We start from the raw sequence: 14096 nt of genomic DNA, 5'->3' as shown, positions 1-14096 counted from the left end.
AACTACCTCAAGTCTGGAATTTGTCTTCAGATCACTCTATAACATGTAGAAAGATGGTGAAATTTATTATCTGTAATGGTAGTATCTTTGCTTGAGTTGATGTGTAGTGACAGCTCTGGATCTGTGCAATCTGTGGTAACATTTGTCTCTACCACCACATTCAACACTTTCTGCCAATCACACAGATTGCTAATTATCTGATTATGTAATTTCTTGGCTGCAGTCCTGTCCGATTCTGCTGCCAGCAGGCTTTAACAGGTACAGAGTTCCTTAATTGCCCTCTACTGCTCTGTTCTTGGAAATTTTGCCCTTTGACTCCACCTCCTGCCTCTCTGGATTAATAAGAGTGGTCTCCAGAACCCCAGATTTGATTGATTGATTAATTTAGGCAGGGAGGAGCAGTTAACCATAATTTTTCAGGGATGAAATACAGAAGGCTGCTCTGCTGGGCCCAAGGTATGTGGACATGATTATGGGTGAAAGCAGATATGTGCTGCGTCCTACTTTTGCGCTGAGCCCTATAAAAATAGAGGTGGTCCTATTTGTATGTGAACGTTTAAAAAAACAACTCCCCCCACCCCGCCAAGATTCAGTATTGTGTTCTGGGGGAGGGACAGGACAGAGACCCCTTCTTTTGTGAAGTTCCCATTAAATTGCTTCTCAATTTTGCTTGTTACTATAGAACAGAGACAGCCAAAATGCATGGCTGCTTGCCATGGCAAAAAGCACTGAAAACAGAACTAGCCCTGAAACAGCCCAGGAGAGAAGCTTGAAGACCTGCTGCATTTGTGTAGGAATGAAAGAGAATGTGTGGGAGGACATGGTCAAAGATATAGGGAGTGGTGTGGTGAGAGGTGGGGGGAAATAATGAGCCAGAAGAAGAAACTAGCAAGAAGTGGTGGTAGAGGAGAACAACAAGGACAGAAAAACCTTGGGGTGCAGGAACTTGGGAGCGGAGAACGAAGGAAAGGAGAGAGGTACCAAAGAAATGAGAGGGTGAAAGGGGGCTGGATACTTTTGGGGGTGGGGGGGTAGGACTCCTGTTCCAGGATGTAGCAGAATTTGGTGACCCAGACAGACCTTGATGCTCTGTTTCTTATGGAACCCACTTTGTTCAACTTCCAGAATGAACACTGCTTTGAGAGTGTCTCTGCCCCGCCCCAGTTCAGGAAGGCCGGTGTCTCCATGTAGAAGCTTGATGGGTTTATTTTGTTAATTACAGTTTTGGAAGTTAATTGAGACAGCAGACTAACAATAAATGTGTAACTACAGAACTGGCTGTGGGGGTAGAAGGATGGGAAGTTCGGTATCCTGCCTTCTGTAATCCCATGTTATGTGCGTATTTAATCCCTCTCCCTACCTGTGACTTGAGTTCTTGTGTGCTTCTATTCTTGTGCCAGGGTAGCATTGCACTGAGTCACAAGTTACTTGGTCTATTTCACTCTGGCTTATGTTCCAAGTCCGTATGGTGTTGTAGTGGGTATCTTAAATAAAGCCACACCTGCTGTTTCACCTATAGCAAGCTTCTCCTTCATTTGTGGCCTGTTCCCGGTGCCCCTTTATTTTGGGGAGCTGCCCTCAGCAGTAACCCACAATCTGGGTCTCCCCAGCCAGGGGAACCTCCACCTTGCCTCAGTGGCAACTGCCAGTCACCATCTAGCCCCCACTAGTCTGTAAACCACTCATTGGCAAGGAGGGTTTGCCTTTGCCTATCTTTGGGCTGCCCCTCTGCAGCCCTGTACCTATTTGGCCCTTTTAGCAGGGCCTGCAGCCTGGTGTTTTTCTTAGCTGGAGCTCCCCAGCTCGCCTACCCTTCCTCAGCACTGCTCCATCTCAGGTACCTTTCTCAGCTCCCAGGCAGCCAGGTCCTTCTCCTTCAAAAGCTAGAGAGGGCGTGTGTCTTGCTTTTGGCCTATTGCCCTCTTATAAGGGCAAGGCTGGCTCCAGGTTTTTTGCTGTCCCAAGCGGCAAAGAGGGGAAAGAAAAAAAAAAAAAAAGCCGCGAGTGGCAGCACTTCAGCGGCTGCTCTACTGCGCTGTTTCATTCTTTGGCAGCAATTCGGCAGCCAGTTCTTCCCTCCGAGAGGGACTGAGGGACCCGCCACCGAATTGCCGCTGAAGATCTGGATGTACCGCCCGTTTCCATTGGCCGCCCCAAGCACCTGCTTCCTGCGCTGGTGCCTGGAGCTGGCCCTGTATAAGGGCTAGCTGGGTCCTAATTAAGCTGGCCACAGCTGTGGCTGCTTTCCCCATCAGCCTCCCTTTTCCCATCTGCGGCCCTTTGCAGGGCTGTTTTAACCCCTTCAGGGCTGGAGCGGGGTGACCACCCCACTACAGCGTCTCACACTACATTTTAAACCAACTAAACAAAAAAAACCCATTGCTCCTGGCTGGAGACCTTTTTAAGTGCAGTGTTTCAGCCTGAAGTATCTGAGATTAATCTGAATATAGATCAGAATAGATGTGTTAATGTGTGCACAAGACAAATTCCAGCTTCTGGATCTGATCCTTCCAGCCATAGGTGCATGGAATTCCCAGTAAACTCAATAGAGTTCCATGTGCAGGGGGTCTCAGTCCTTTATCTCTAAAAGGCCAGTAGGCTCAATTCTGTGTTACAATACAGGTCTGGTGGCACAGTGTGGCCACAAATCCATCATAACTGCCTTCCCCAACCCCCAAATATAGGGAGAATCCCTGTTTGCTGTAGAGCAGCTCTATGCTACTCTTACATCACAGCGCTGATGTAAGGATAATGGTAAGGGAAGAATGAGTGTGGCTGAAGCACCTCTGCCCTCTGGCTATTCCCAGCTGCCAGAATAGCCCCTTTGGGGCCCGGGTAGCTTGAACACAGGTTCACACAGGTTGAACACAGGAACACACTGAGGCTGCTGTAACTTACATGAGGGATCACCTCTCTGCCTTGGGTTCTGCGGATTGCAGTTTGGCAGGACCATAGAAGAGGGGCCACCGTGTTACCTAATTTCACATGATATTGGAGGAATGTAACTAGATGTAAGTTTTGAATAGCCAGTACATTTGAACTGCATGGGAATTAAAAGTCTTCTTCTTAGATGTATGTCCAACAGCTTGTTTCACACAAGCTTTAGAAAAAATGAGATAGTATTTACTATGTTCTAGTATTTGTTTTCTGTAAAGTTCTTGAAATTGTGAGACTATCAGACTTGCAGAAATGGAGAGACAACGTGAGTGAGGTAATATACTTTTACATCTTTTATCACCCATCTTGCCTCTCTAATATCCTGGGACCAACACAACTTCAACAACACTGCAAAAACAAAGCATTTCCTTATTTTTATTCAATTGTAACTCAGCAAACTGAGTCTGCTGGGTTTGTTACAGTTTGCCAAGCGTACTTGAAATGTTGTTGTTCAGCATTACTGCTTACTGTCTTCTCATAATCACTCTAATTTAAATACTGTACATTCCTGTTCACTTCTGTTTGTTATGCATGTGTGTCAGCCATGTTGGAATTCTCTCATTTCTTCTAAAAACATTTAAGTTGCCATATTACGCAGATCCAGGACCTAAATGAAACAGAGAACTAAATGACACACTCAGTGTGTCTTCCACATTTCCTAATGGCTGGTAACTCGCTCTAGTGTAATATAATGAACAGGCTGTCTAGTGTAGTATAATGAACTGTTGAAGAGGATCAGGGCTTTGTGCACTTTGTGAAATAACTCCTTCTTGCTATTAGCTGCAGTTCCTGTAGTATGTTATCAGCCTTATCTGCACCTTTTATGGATGTTTCACTTATAAGCTTCTTTTGGCACAGGTGGCACAAAGGGGATGGCTGTAGCTGGGCAATGGATATCCTGGCTGTAGTATAGCTGGTCATAGTCTATATGCAGGATATCTGGCTGTAGAACAATCAGTGGAGATGGCTTCAATACTAGCCACTTTTGCCTCCTCCTCCAACACAGGGAGAATATTTGGGGAAGAAGGAATGTGTCAGGGGCATGGTGGATCAGATCTCTACTATACTGGCCCTCCGCTGGCATAAAGTGCTTTGCACCAGTGTTGTAAGTTAGAGCAGTCTCTCGGCTGCTCTGAGCTTGGAGCTGGTCTGGAGCAGACTTGGGGAAACCATAACTAGATTTCTGACACCTCCACTCCATGCTTCCCCCATCCATTAAGCAGCACTCAGACCCAGGGAAGGACTGAGCCCACAATGTACAGAAATACAAAGAGCTCATAAACACAAGGCATAGATATCAATAATCAGTAAGATGCAGATACTTAAGAAAACTAGATTGATTTGTATCTTTCCCCTTAGTGGATAGAAGCCAAGTCAGAATCTCCACCTCCATGGCTGATAGACAAGAAAACCTTGTGATTAGGAGGTGCAGAAGTAGAGAATACCACCTCTCTGCCATAGCTCTTCCACTCGAGGCCACAGGAAACCATGTTTTATAGCATTGAGGGATTAGCATGGGAGAGGGACTGGGGCTGACATGCTTAGTGGGCACGTTCTAACCCTTCATGGTGTCTGCACGAAAGACAGAGACTCTCACTACTGACTTCCACACATATCCCCTCCATGCTTTGGAGCCCCCTGAAGGGATTCTGGGATTGGAGATTGGCAGGACCTGCTGGGATGTTTACTTTCTGTCTTACTAACGGTTATCTGACTCCCTCTTTTTTTTATTTAAAATAATGCCTATTGTGATTTGATTAATTGATGTTTTTAATGGTGGAACCTAAATGAGACTCTACTTTGAAACAGGTTGATGCAATGAAGAGAGCACTAGAAAGTCTTAACCTCAACATTGTAGAGATGACAGATGAAAATGCAACCTTAGATGGTGGAGATGTCTTATTTACAGGTACAGTATTAAAGTGAATTTGTTCTTTTTTTCTGGACTGCATGGAGAATTTAACACTATCTGGCCTCTATTAATAAATATTATATTTATACTAGTGTAAAGATTTTATTAGGTCATTTGCTTACCAAATGGCAGCACAGCACTTTAGTTTTGAGAGATGTTTTTTTGAACAAACTTCCTGACTAAGGCCATGGCTACACTGGCGCTTTACAGCGCTGCAACTTTCGTGCTCAGGGGTGTGAAAAACACCCCCCTGAGTGCTGCACGGCTCCCAGCGCTGCAAGCTACACCCGTAGAGGATGTGGTTTACGTGCAGCTCTGGGAGAGCTGGCGCTGCGACACACTGCGCTTTGAAGTTTCAAGTGTAGCCACAGCCTAATGCAGAATAATGGAAGTAGCAGTAGACACAATACAAAGCATGTGTATTTAAGCCTTAATTCACCTAGTTTGTAATGTATTACTTACTGATAAAGAAAATGCTTTCAGAAGTCAAGTTATTTTCATCATTTTATATTTTTTGTTGCTGGCAGCCATGTTTGCACAGACCTGTTTGTGGGAATCATAAAAGCTTGACTCAGACGTAATTGTGGTTAGTTATTTGCGTAAACTCTGGGTAGTGCATTTGTCGTTTATGGGGAAAATAAACTTGCTTGCCAGATCTCACGTGGAAGAGAAGTGGAGTTGCCACTCAAATTATATGCATGAACAAATTCAAAGGGGAAGATACCGATGTTGATTTTTACATAGTTAAACCCATTCTGCATTTTCTCACATTGGCTGGGTATACATTTGCCCCTTACCTGAGATAAATGAGGCTGTTTATTTTGATCACCATCACAATACACAAGTTGCTTGCCTTACTCACAAAGGGAACAAAATTGTTTCAGACTAAGCAAACCAAAAAAGTAAGGCATTTCTACTATGTTGCAAATCCCAGTATCTGTTTCCTAGCACCTTGAAGATAGCTGTGTCTTTATTACTGAGGTTTAAAATCGAAGAGTGAGAGAAATCTCAGAAGAGGAACAGAAGGTCAATCGGTGACTTGCTAATCCAGTCCAGCTGTTCTCTCCATTTATCCTATGACCACTGCAAAGTTTTAAAGGAAAGGGAACTGTTTGTGTGTAATTTACAGTGATTATCCTTCACCAGAAGAAGAATTTAATTAGAATCAACTTCCAATTGCAAGTTGCATTTTTTTAAAATCTACATTTCTAGTTAGTTTTGTTACTAGACTTTTTTAGCCACAGTTAAGTCTCATATTGATGATTGTGAAGGACTTTATATTACAACATCTCCATCTCAAATTTGGCCTATTTTTAAAATATATGTGTTCTGATTATTAGATATGGTTGGTGTCCATGTATTTTTCAGCCATTCAAATAAAAAAAATCATTAATTTTGTCTTTACTATTCTTTGCAATCTCTTCATTTCAGGCAGGGAATTTTTTGTGGGTCTGTCAAAACGGACAAATCAACGTGGTGCAGAAATTCTGGCTGACACATTTAAGGTTTGTACACTTGTTCTGCAATAAGACATTCTGCTTTTTGTAGCACAGACAAAGGGGTTAAACTATAGCCAGCTGAACCAAAGACATTAGCCAAAATGTTCAGAAATGGGTATCTAAAGTCAGGCTCCTTAAGTATCTCTATTTAGATTCCTAGGCACTGGCCTGAATTACAAAAAGGCAGAGAAGCCAACAGATCCATCAAAGTCACAGATCTTCAAAAGGGGACAAAGTAAATGTGGAGTCAAGTCAGTTATGAGGGACTAATACTGTAAGTAGGGCAGTGCCAGGTCACTACTACTTGCTGCTATCTTAGGCCTCCCATTCCTCCTCTAGAGAAGCTCAGCAATATGCATGAACATGTTCTCACTTGGGTTCCTGACGGGTTTTTATATAAGTAATTTTTAAACATTTAACAGATTTTATTTTTAGGTGCACAAGTAGTGAAAACTGCAGTAGTTCTGTATTTTTCTTTGTTGCACAAGGCAAGCCAAGACAGCCCAAAGGGGCATGTCACAGTCATAGTTGACTGTAGTCAGTTTACCTCAGGACATGCAGATGAGTTAATTTGCAGAGGAGCTAAAATGTGTCATTGAATTACTCAGTGCAATTATGGAACTGGTACTGATTTAAAGTATTTACTGTGCACCTTCTTCATTTCTACATAGGATTATGCTGTCTCCACAGTCCCTGTTTATGACTCTTTGCATCTGAAGAGTTTTTGTAGCATGGCTGGACCAAACCTGATTGCCATTGGTTCGACTGAAGCTGCGCAAAAAGCCCTCAAGGTAAAATGCATAGGAAAATGTGTGATAAGTGACTAATTTTACTTTTATCTTAAGACAAGAACACCTGAGTTTAAAATAGATACACTGTCAATACAAGAGGGAAATAAATACACCTCAGAGAATCCCACATGAACAAAGTGCAGGGAATATTATTTATTAATTATGTAGGGAAAGTTTTATGCTAATCTAGTTTTAATGATCTAAAATAGCTTCCAGAGTTACTACAAGCTTGTACCTGATGATGTGAGGGGATGTGTTTTGTTTGTTGCATGGGATGGGGAATAGGTGGAAATGAAGGTAGAGACTTAAGCAGGGAAAGAGTTGTCTGGGTTTATTAACTTTGAATTCTTATCTCTTGATGCATAAAATTAAGTGGAAGGATTTAAGGTAGGAGTGAACATGGTCAGAGCAGTGGGATAGGATTTCTTTTTTTTTAAGCAGGAACATGGGAGTGATTGAAGAGAAGACCAGGTAGATTTTTGGAAATGTCAAAGAGAGAGGTAAAAGGGTTGAGAGCTTGGATGTGAGGAGAGAAGGTTAAAGAGGAATGGAAAATAACCCTAAAGATGTGAGCTGAAATAACAAGGAGGATAGTGAAATTTCTGAGATGGAGGAGAGAAAGTTGAATAGCTGGGAGCATGCAGCCCTCTCCAGAAGGTGTGAGATGAAGAAAATAAGGAAGATGGGTTGAAGGGAAAGGGAAGATATAGGCTCTACTTTCAATAATTCCACAATGTGCTGATACCTAGCTGTAGGATATGGGCAGAATACAGTAGGAACTGGAAACAGGCAAATGTGCCAAACCAAGTACTGTGCCTGAGAGAAGGGACAGTGTTGAGTTTCTGGCTTCTTATCTCAAAGGGACACTAGTAACTCTTACCAATCTGAAAAAGCCTTCTGCCTTGAAGTTTTTAACATGAACATTTATTGCTGATCCTGCCTTGCTATCATAGAGTAAAGTGAAGTCCAAGCTCTAGGATGAACCCATTGCTGCACTTCAGTTGCAGAAGGGTAAGGTGGCTAATGTCACCTCCAAAAAGTGTCAGTCCTTCACATGAACTCCTTATGCAGTTATCATCATGAGACTCCAGTGCCCACCCTAGAGAGGCTCTCCATCACAAGCTGGATGTTAAAAGGTCTTCTGTCTAGAGTAGACTAAAGCACTAACAGCTCCCCTTTTTGTAATGTGATATTTATATGTTTAGTCAAGCTATGTCCAAAAGAATTGTAGCTAAATGGGCATCAGACAGTGTTTCTCATTCTTAATCCTTATCAGGAATGACTTCTCAAGGTCACCACAAGGTTAATTTGTTTAGTAACAGTAAGTAGCCGATGTGTTCCCCAAATGTATGGCTTTTATTGTACTGGTTCTCTTGCAAATAACAAATTCAGGCTTTGCTTGTCCGTACAAAAAAATCTACTTCCAGGTTGAGAGTAATGTGGTGATTATTAGTAACCCATGCAATTACAATATGTTGTGACCCAGCTGTGTCTCGCCTTCTGGGGAGGAACAGGAAAGTGAAGGAGATGTCCCTTTGTTTAAGTGTATTGGGGAAAGAAATCTTAATATTTCGCTGATTAAAATGTGGCTTATTGTTTTAGATATATAAGGGTTTTGTATTTATTATTATTATTATTATAATAACCATAAAACTTATTTTGGAAATTAAAGAGTATTTATGTAGTGACTGTGTCAGAGGCTTCTGATCAGGATCAGGGTCCCAGTGTGCTGGCCAGAACATGGAGCAACTCTAAAAGAAACATGGCTCCTACCCTAAAGAGCTTACAGTCTAGGGCTCTGATCCTGCAAAGACTTGTGCACTTGCTTAGCTTCGATGGGACTCAGATGCATAAAGTTAAACATGTGCATAAGTCTCTGCCGGTTCAGAGCCATGGACTGTAAACTCTTTGGGGTTGGAACCATGTATATTTCAGAGTTATACCATATTCTAAGTCTTTGCAGGATGAGGGCTTGAGAGACTCTCAGGAGCTCCAGGTGCCCCTTAACCCCAGCAATACCAACATCTGCTCACCCAGCAACCACGCAGCTTCCCATTCAGACTCCCTGATCCCACACACACACTTGCCTGCCTGCCTACCTACCTTAGCCTGAGCTGCCAAATCTGTGAATCTCTGTGACCTACCCCCTGCTAGCAGGGTCTGAGACTGCAAGCCTAAGTTCATGCTTATAAGCAAATTCTTCATTTGCATAAAATGTCACATGGAACAGAAAAAAACTTGCAAAACTGGTATCAATGTGAAATAATTTATTTCACCCTCAGGCTAAAACGACTGGACACAGGCCTATTAAGAGATGTTCTGTTCAACTGAAAAATGATAGCAGTCACTACTTGTAGCTATACGATAATAACAGTCCACACCTACCTGCAGCACCACACCCCCTTTCACTTTCTGTGAAACTAAATGAAAATGGCTTCGGTTGCAGTGCATTGACATTCCTGATTCTGTATCCCTGACAATCTAGCCTACGTGAAGTGCTATGTAAATTTCCCCATGTGAGTTGATCTGTATGCCCCATCCCAAATAATCAGGCTCAAACTCCAAAGGCATCACAAGCAGCAGCCTGATAAATCTTGGAGATACTCAGCCACAGTAAAATACTTCTTTGGATGATTTATAAACACTAACAAAATTCAAGCATAGTACTGTTTTCTGACAATTTCAATTTGAACTCAAGCCAAGACTAATTTGAGTACTCTTCAGTTTGATTAAAGCCATTTGCACAGCTCTGCTCATCATACTGCAGTGCATCAATTTAGCTACTGAAGCCAAAATATATTTGTGGATAAGATGATAAATAAATTGAGGTTGTAAAGCACCAGCCATGTAAATATTACCAGCAGTTCAGATACAGCAAAATGCAGAGTATTAGTAATAAGAAACGATGATGCGTTTTCAAGCTTTTTAGAGGGTACTAGCAAGGTAACCTAACATTTTAAAAAAAAATACTGAGAAATAGCTTTTTTAAATTGTTGACCATGTTGGTTTGCATGGTGTTCTTTGATATTAGAGATTTAGAAGTATATACATCTCTGTATGAGGATCAGTACTAATGAGGCATGTGCACATGTAACTACACACCGTGAATCGAGGTTAGCGTATACTCCTAAAGGATTGGGACACAAAGAAATGCATACAAGTATTACTGATAAGAAAACCCAGTGTTTCGTAGGACAAAATGTTAAGTGTGTGCAACTTAAATAATCATTGCCACAAACTTAAGTTGAACTAAAAGCATTTGAACTAAGGCAAAAGTTTTAAAACCTAGATCCTGAAGTAAGGCAACTAGGTCCTCTTAGAGACACCTGAATTAAAGATACTATCCTGAAAGGTGCTGAATCCCTCTGAGGTTTTGAGGGCCCAATTCCCAGCATTACTTCAATGGGAACTGCAGCTCCTGTTGACTTCAGTGGGAGTCATGAGTTCTCCGCACATCTGAGAACCAGACCGCCTTTGAAGCTAGTCCTGCAGGGTGCTGTGTGTGGACCCAAAGTTAATTGGAATAAATGAAGACTTTCCACTTACTTCAGTGGGCTTTGGATAAGGCCCTGGAAGGTAATTTCCCATGAAAGTGCCATTGGAAGCTGAGGGTGCTCAGCACCTCACAGAAGCAGTGAGCACATTTTAGGATCAGGCCCTTTGTTAGGTGCTTACATGTGGATTTATTTCACCAAATTTATTTTAAAACAAAAACAAGTATTCCAGGTGCACCTAGCCCATAAATAAGAATACAAAATAGAATAATGTAAAGACCTGCCTATATCTAAGTAAATATCCATCAAACTCTTTCAAAAAGCCTAAGAAATTTGTTTTGTTTTGTTTTATTTTAGCAGAATGTCTGGAAGTTTATCACCAAGCTCTGCACCAAGAGTCTTTCTGTAAAAAAATTTTAGCCTAAAGTACTGAATGAATTGGTCCTGGTGCTTGCAACTAACAAATTGGGTATTATTTATTCAAGTCATGTATTGTTCATAAATAATAAATTTAGTAATTTTGAAACTGGAACATCTGAGTTCAGTCTAGCTTTTCCAGGATGCTATATTGTTACATTAAAAAAACTGTTAAAAGAAAGTTAAGTTTACAAAATCAGGCATGGAAGGGTTCTGTCCCCTTGTGCATTATAACAGTATAGGTGGTCTGTGGCATACTCAGAAGCAGAATGCAAGCTTCCTTGGTTCCAGCTCTGTGCTTTAAAACACAACATCTTCATCTTACAACCCTCTGTCTCCTTCACTGTCCAGCCTGTCCACTGGATGAGACAGTGTTCCTGTAGAACAAGTAGTCGGTGAAGTGTATCATCATCCTTATGCACAAGGAAGCCAAATTAAGATTCCAGAGAAATCTTACTTCTGGAATTTCTTAACTTGCGAGTTTCCTGACTTTCAAACTTGAACATACCCTTAATGTAAGGGTGTTTTTAATGTGGCTTTCTGGGTTTTTAATTAACATACTGAAAAACCAGAACTATCCTATGGAAACATGTTGACTCCCTTTGAGTCATCAGCTGGATCTGGCCCTAGAACTTTCAGATCCACAATACAGACATCTAACAACAGGTAGAAGTAGTAGACTTATCCTGTATGGACCAACGATTAGAGAGGGATACAAAACACATTTTGTCAACATCTTGGAATATTAGGAGTCAGGATTCCTGAGTTTGAGTGCAGTCTCTGAAGGAGACTGTACTGTAGTAGTAAAGACTGCAACTCGCCACCTGCATGGATTGGCATGCTCGTTCTGAAAGCCAGTGTAGCTAAATGGATGAAACTTGAGTCTGTCATAATTAGGCTTAGAAGGATTAGATTTTCATCAGTAAATGTTGGTAGATCTCTTCCACTGTACCCACACAAACTGACTAAAAATATTTCCATCAATAATAGAAATTTATAGTTAGGAAAAATAAGAAAAAATGCAGCTTGAGCTTATTAGTCTGATTTAAGAATATCAACTTTGTATGTTTTGATATGACACTGGCAATTTGTGTTTTAACAGTTATAAGTCTTTACCATATTGAATCTCAAAATCTATCATTAAATAATTATCTTCTCACAACTGAGAATTCAAATCAATAAAAGTAGAAAAAGTCTTAAAAATAAACATCAATGTTGTCCATTGAAATTAAAAATGGAATTCCACCAAACCTAGTCAGATTGGAGACCTGGGTTCCATTCCCAGCTACGCCAGAGGTATATTTAACTGGAATGCCTAATTGATAATACATATAGGAAACCATAATAAACATTATAACTTATCCTAAAACAAAAGCAAAATGATTAAGCTGTGTTTGAGCATCTCTGGCAGTGCATCTGGTTTTATTTGAGTTAAGGATGTAAAGGTTAGCAAATAAAGTGGCTTATTTTTTGTTAGTTGGAAAGTGACCTGTTGATCTGTGCTATGCTGCCATGTTATACTGGATACTATATACCTCTAGCAACAATCTTGTTGGAGGGACAGTATCTTTTTCTGGTTTTTGTATTGTAAAACATGTATTTTGGCAACTCTTAAATTAATTCATTAAACTACTTGAGTATAGCATACTATAATTTATCATACACATAGTGCTGTCTGTGTGTAGAGCTGCATGTGAACTATGAAATGTCTGTACAGGCTTTAGGAAAGAGGTGGGCAAACGACCATCCTGCCTGGCCCCCAAGCTCCTGGCCAGGGAGGCTGCCCGAGCCCCACCCCTTCTGTTACCCCTCCCTGCAGCTACACCACCTCGCGGGCAGCACTCTGGGTGGCAGGGATGCGTGCTCCTGCAGGGCAGCATGGCAGCGTGTCTGGCTCCGGCCGGGTGGCATGGCTGTCAGGCATGCTGCTCTGAGTGGCATGGTAAGGGGCCGGGGGGGCAGTCAGGGAACAGGGAGCAATTGGATAGGGTGGAAGTTTGGGGGGGGGATCAAGGAATGGGGGGGTGTTGGATAGGCATGGGAGTCCTGGGGGAGGGGCTGTTGGGGGTGGGCAGGATAGGGGACAGGGTGCAGGGGGGTTGGATAGGAGATGAGGTCCTTGGGGGGTGGTTAGGGTCAGGTGGGCAGGGGACAAGGAGTGGGGAGGGAGGGTTGGATGGATCAGGGGCTCTAAGAGGGGCAGGAAGTGGGAGGGGGCAGGAAGTGGGAGGGGGCAGGGGCTAGGCTGTTTGGGGAGGCACAGCCTTCCCTACCCAGCCCTCCATACAGTTTTGCAACCCCGATGAGGCCCTTGGGCCAAAAAGTTTGCCTTCCTCTGCTTTAGGATAATAAAACACATGTTAGAAGCAGACAATAAATCAGAAGTGACATTTTGGCCATGAGATCTTCTTCAGGCTCTGTAAAATATAGACCATGGTTATTTGGGCTACAATTGGAAAGTGAGACTGTAAGGAATTAGATGAAAAAGGAGTGGTAGAAATTTACTGCAAAAACTCTCATTGCCTGAAGTCTCCCACAGCTGAAGTACTAGCCTCCTCTCGCTCTGCCCTGCGTTATTTTCAGCATTCATTTCTTTCAATCTAGTTTTATAGTATGTATATTGTGTATGTGCTGTAGCTGTCAGGGGGATCAAGAAAGGAAAAGCAAGGTCTTTTCTCCCCTTCAGAGGGGCCAGGATTTCACCCTATATACTGCCCCTGCCTGGCATCCACACCCTCACCCCTCCACCCCCCGTATCTTTTGGGCCTGATCCTTTGCTACTGAAGTCAATGAAAACTTGCCTTCAGAGGTGCTGATTGAGGCCCTTTGCTAGTGTGTGCCTTGGCATTGAGGTGAGAGTGTTTTTAGATGCTCCGTCCACTCTTCTTTTGCCCTCCCAGTCACGCATTTAACAATGTGCTGAGTCTTGCTGAAGCAATAATTGAATTGACACTTGTCTGATGTAATCCAGTGAAGATCTCATTAGCCACTGGAACAATTGCTAGGCAGGATCAGTGCAGAAACAGAGGCATAGTTAATTCCTTTT

The 14096-nt window shown here is 42.3% G+C and overlaps 1 protein-coding gene across 2 annotated transcripts in view; it reads left to right on the top strand.

The window, feature by feature from the left end:
* Window positions 1–14096, top strand: part of DDAH1 (dimethylarginine dimethylaminohydrolase 1) — a 144744-nt gene that overhangs the window by 111889 nt on the left and 18759 nt on the right. For both annotated transcript variants that reach the window (XM_075067775.1, XM_075067774.1), the window contains exons 2-4: window positions 4747–4846; window positions 6281–6354; window positions 7020–7139. In XM_075067775.1, coding sequence (XP_074923876.1) covers window positions 4756–4846; window positions 6281–6354; window positions 7020–7139 — 285 coding nt within the window. In that variant the 5' untranslated portion in view covers window positions 4747–4755. The remainder of the gene's footprint in view (window positions 1–4746; window positions 4847–6280; window positions 6355–7019; window positions 7140–14096) is intronic.

This window comes from Chelonoidis abingdonii, chromosome 7, assembly GCF_003597395.2.
Source record: "Chelonoidis abingdonii isolate Lonesome George chromosome 7, CheloAbing_2.0, whole genome shotgun sequence".
Classification (NCBI taxonomy): domain Eukaryota; kingdom Metazoa; phylum Chordata; order Testudines; family Testudinidae; genus Chelonoidis; species Chelonoidis abingdonii.
This window is presented reverse-complemented; position numbering and strand designations above follow the sequence as displayed.